Source organism: Cyprinodon variegatus, unplaced genomic scaffold (genome assembly GCF_000732505.1).
Source record: "Cyprinodon variegatus isolate N-32 unplaced genomic scaffold, C_variegatus-1.0 Scaffold717, whole genome shotgun sequence".
NCBI lineage: Eukaryota > Metazoa > Chordata > Actinopteri > Cyprinodontiformes > Cyprinodontidae > Cyprinodon > Cyprinodon variegatus.
In genome coordinates, this window is record NW_015151170.1 from 266,925 (window position 1) to 268,566 (window position 1,642).

Sequence of the window (1,642 nt, forward strand, 5' to 3'; positions counted from 1 at the left end):
AGAGAAAGACCTCCAGGAGATGCTGCATAGGACGTGATCTTTAGGTTTTCAGGTCCTCAAACAGATGTAAACATGTTTGTAAGTGCAGAGCGGATCTTCAAAGACACGGCAAAGTGACTTTGGTTTAGAGCTCAGCCGAGCAAAATGTGCATGTCTCTTACTTGTAGCAGTTTAATAAAACACAACATAACCAGTTATGTTTAAATTATGTTCTATTGGATGAATAAACAAAGACAACTTTCTCATTTTTACCATTTTTATTTTTTACTACTGTTCCTGGAGATATGCTACCTTTTTAAACTTCTACAAATATTTGCGACAAGAATGATTATTTTTTTTTAGATAACTTGTATCATAATTAACTCCAGCTTTATGCCAAAAAAGGTTAAAAACAAACCACTGAAAGTTGTTTTCCAAGTTTGAAGACGTTTCGCTTCCCATCCAGGAAGCTTTTTTTTTAAATTCCAAATGTCTGGATTAGCGTTGAGTTCCAAGTTTATATAGTGGACCAACAAAGCCTTGTTTTGGCTTTGAAATCATTCAAATTGGCACGAAAGAACAGGTCCATCTTAGTAATGGTTTAGGTCATTGTTGGCCTGCAATACCCAGTACTGGCCTATGCCTCTGAAAAGGGAGTCCTTAGGGTCATTTCTGAGGCTTAGGCCAGTGTTGCAGCACACAATCTGCTAATTTTAACGGGCGGAACCAAAACGGTTTGCCAGTCTTATCGTTTTTGCAGCCATCTTTGTAGATCACCTGCAACAAATCTACTTATTGCACCTTAAGTTATTTGAAGTAGTTAAAGGATTAGTCTGCGATTTTCTGTTGTGCATTCTGACTCTACTTTGCTCAATTCACCAGCAGATGTCACTACTTGTGCTTCTCAGGAACCTTTTATCATTTTCTGTTTATTGGAGACTTTTTTTGTAATTCTGCTTCAAATGAAATTATAGCTTAACATTCTTGGTTTAGGAGAACTTAGTTATATCTAAATCCTGACTTTGGATCAATGTAAGATTACTTAACCAGTGCACATGTTAACGTTCCTACATATGCAGCCTGGGCAGAACAATAACCCTTTAAAGATGGGTTAACAGTTGATTTTCAGTGATCTTTTTGATCGTCAAGTTGTTTTAGTTTTTTAAATAATTTCTTCTGTAACGTTTAGCTGAACGCTCTGCTGACCTGTGGTGCTTTCATTCCCAGTGGAAGGCCACGATTCCAGTGAGGATGCGTCCGCCTGCATGGAGCTGATGATCTGGAAGATTAGAGAGGATGCCAAGGTCAAGAGATGACCCCTGACCCTCCCACTCTGCCTTTATCAGTGTGACCTCTGGCCTTAGTGTCGCTCACAGACAGACTTCTGGAGGTGGACTTGGAGAGTTTCTGGGGCCATCGATTTAGCACAGCAAGTCGTTGGATCGGTGATTTACTCTGAAACTCATTAAACCATTAAAGCAAAAGGAATCTGTTAGAAAACATTTTTTTTCTGTTGTTGCCACTTTAGAGTTAAATTATTCTTGCATCAAAGTATTTTCTGTTTTTTGGGCAGTGTTTCTTTAAGGCCTAAAACCTGATGAATATGAACGATATGAAAGAACTTGAAAAGCAGGGGCATTTTCAGAACTGTACTGATTAACAT

The 1,642-nt window shown here is 38.4% G+C and overlaps 1 protein-coding gene across 2 annotated transcripts in view; it reads left to right on the forward strand.

Annotated features, from left to right (window-relative positions):
- rexo1 (REX1, RNA exonuclease 1 homolog) overlaps positions 1–1,642 on the forward strand; it is a 25,982-nt gene extending 24,340 nt beyond the window's left edge. For both annotated transcript variants that reach the window (XM_015394991.1, XM_015394992.1), the window contains exon 16: positions 1,207–1,642. In XM_015394991.1, coding sequence (XP_015250477.1) covers positions 1,207–1,295 — 89 coding nt within the window. In that variant the 3' untranslated portion in view covers positions 1,296–1,642. The remainder of the gene's footprint in view (positions 1–1,206) is intronic.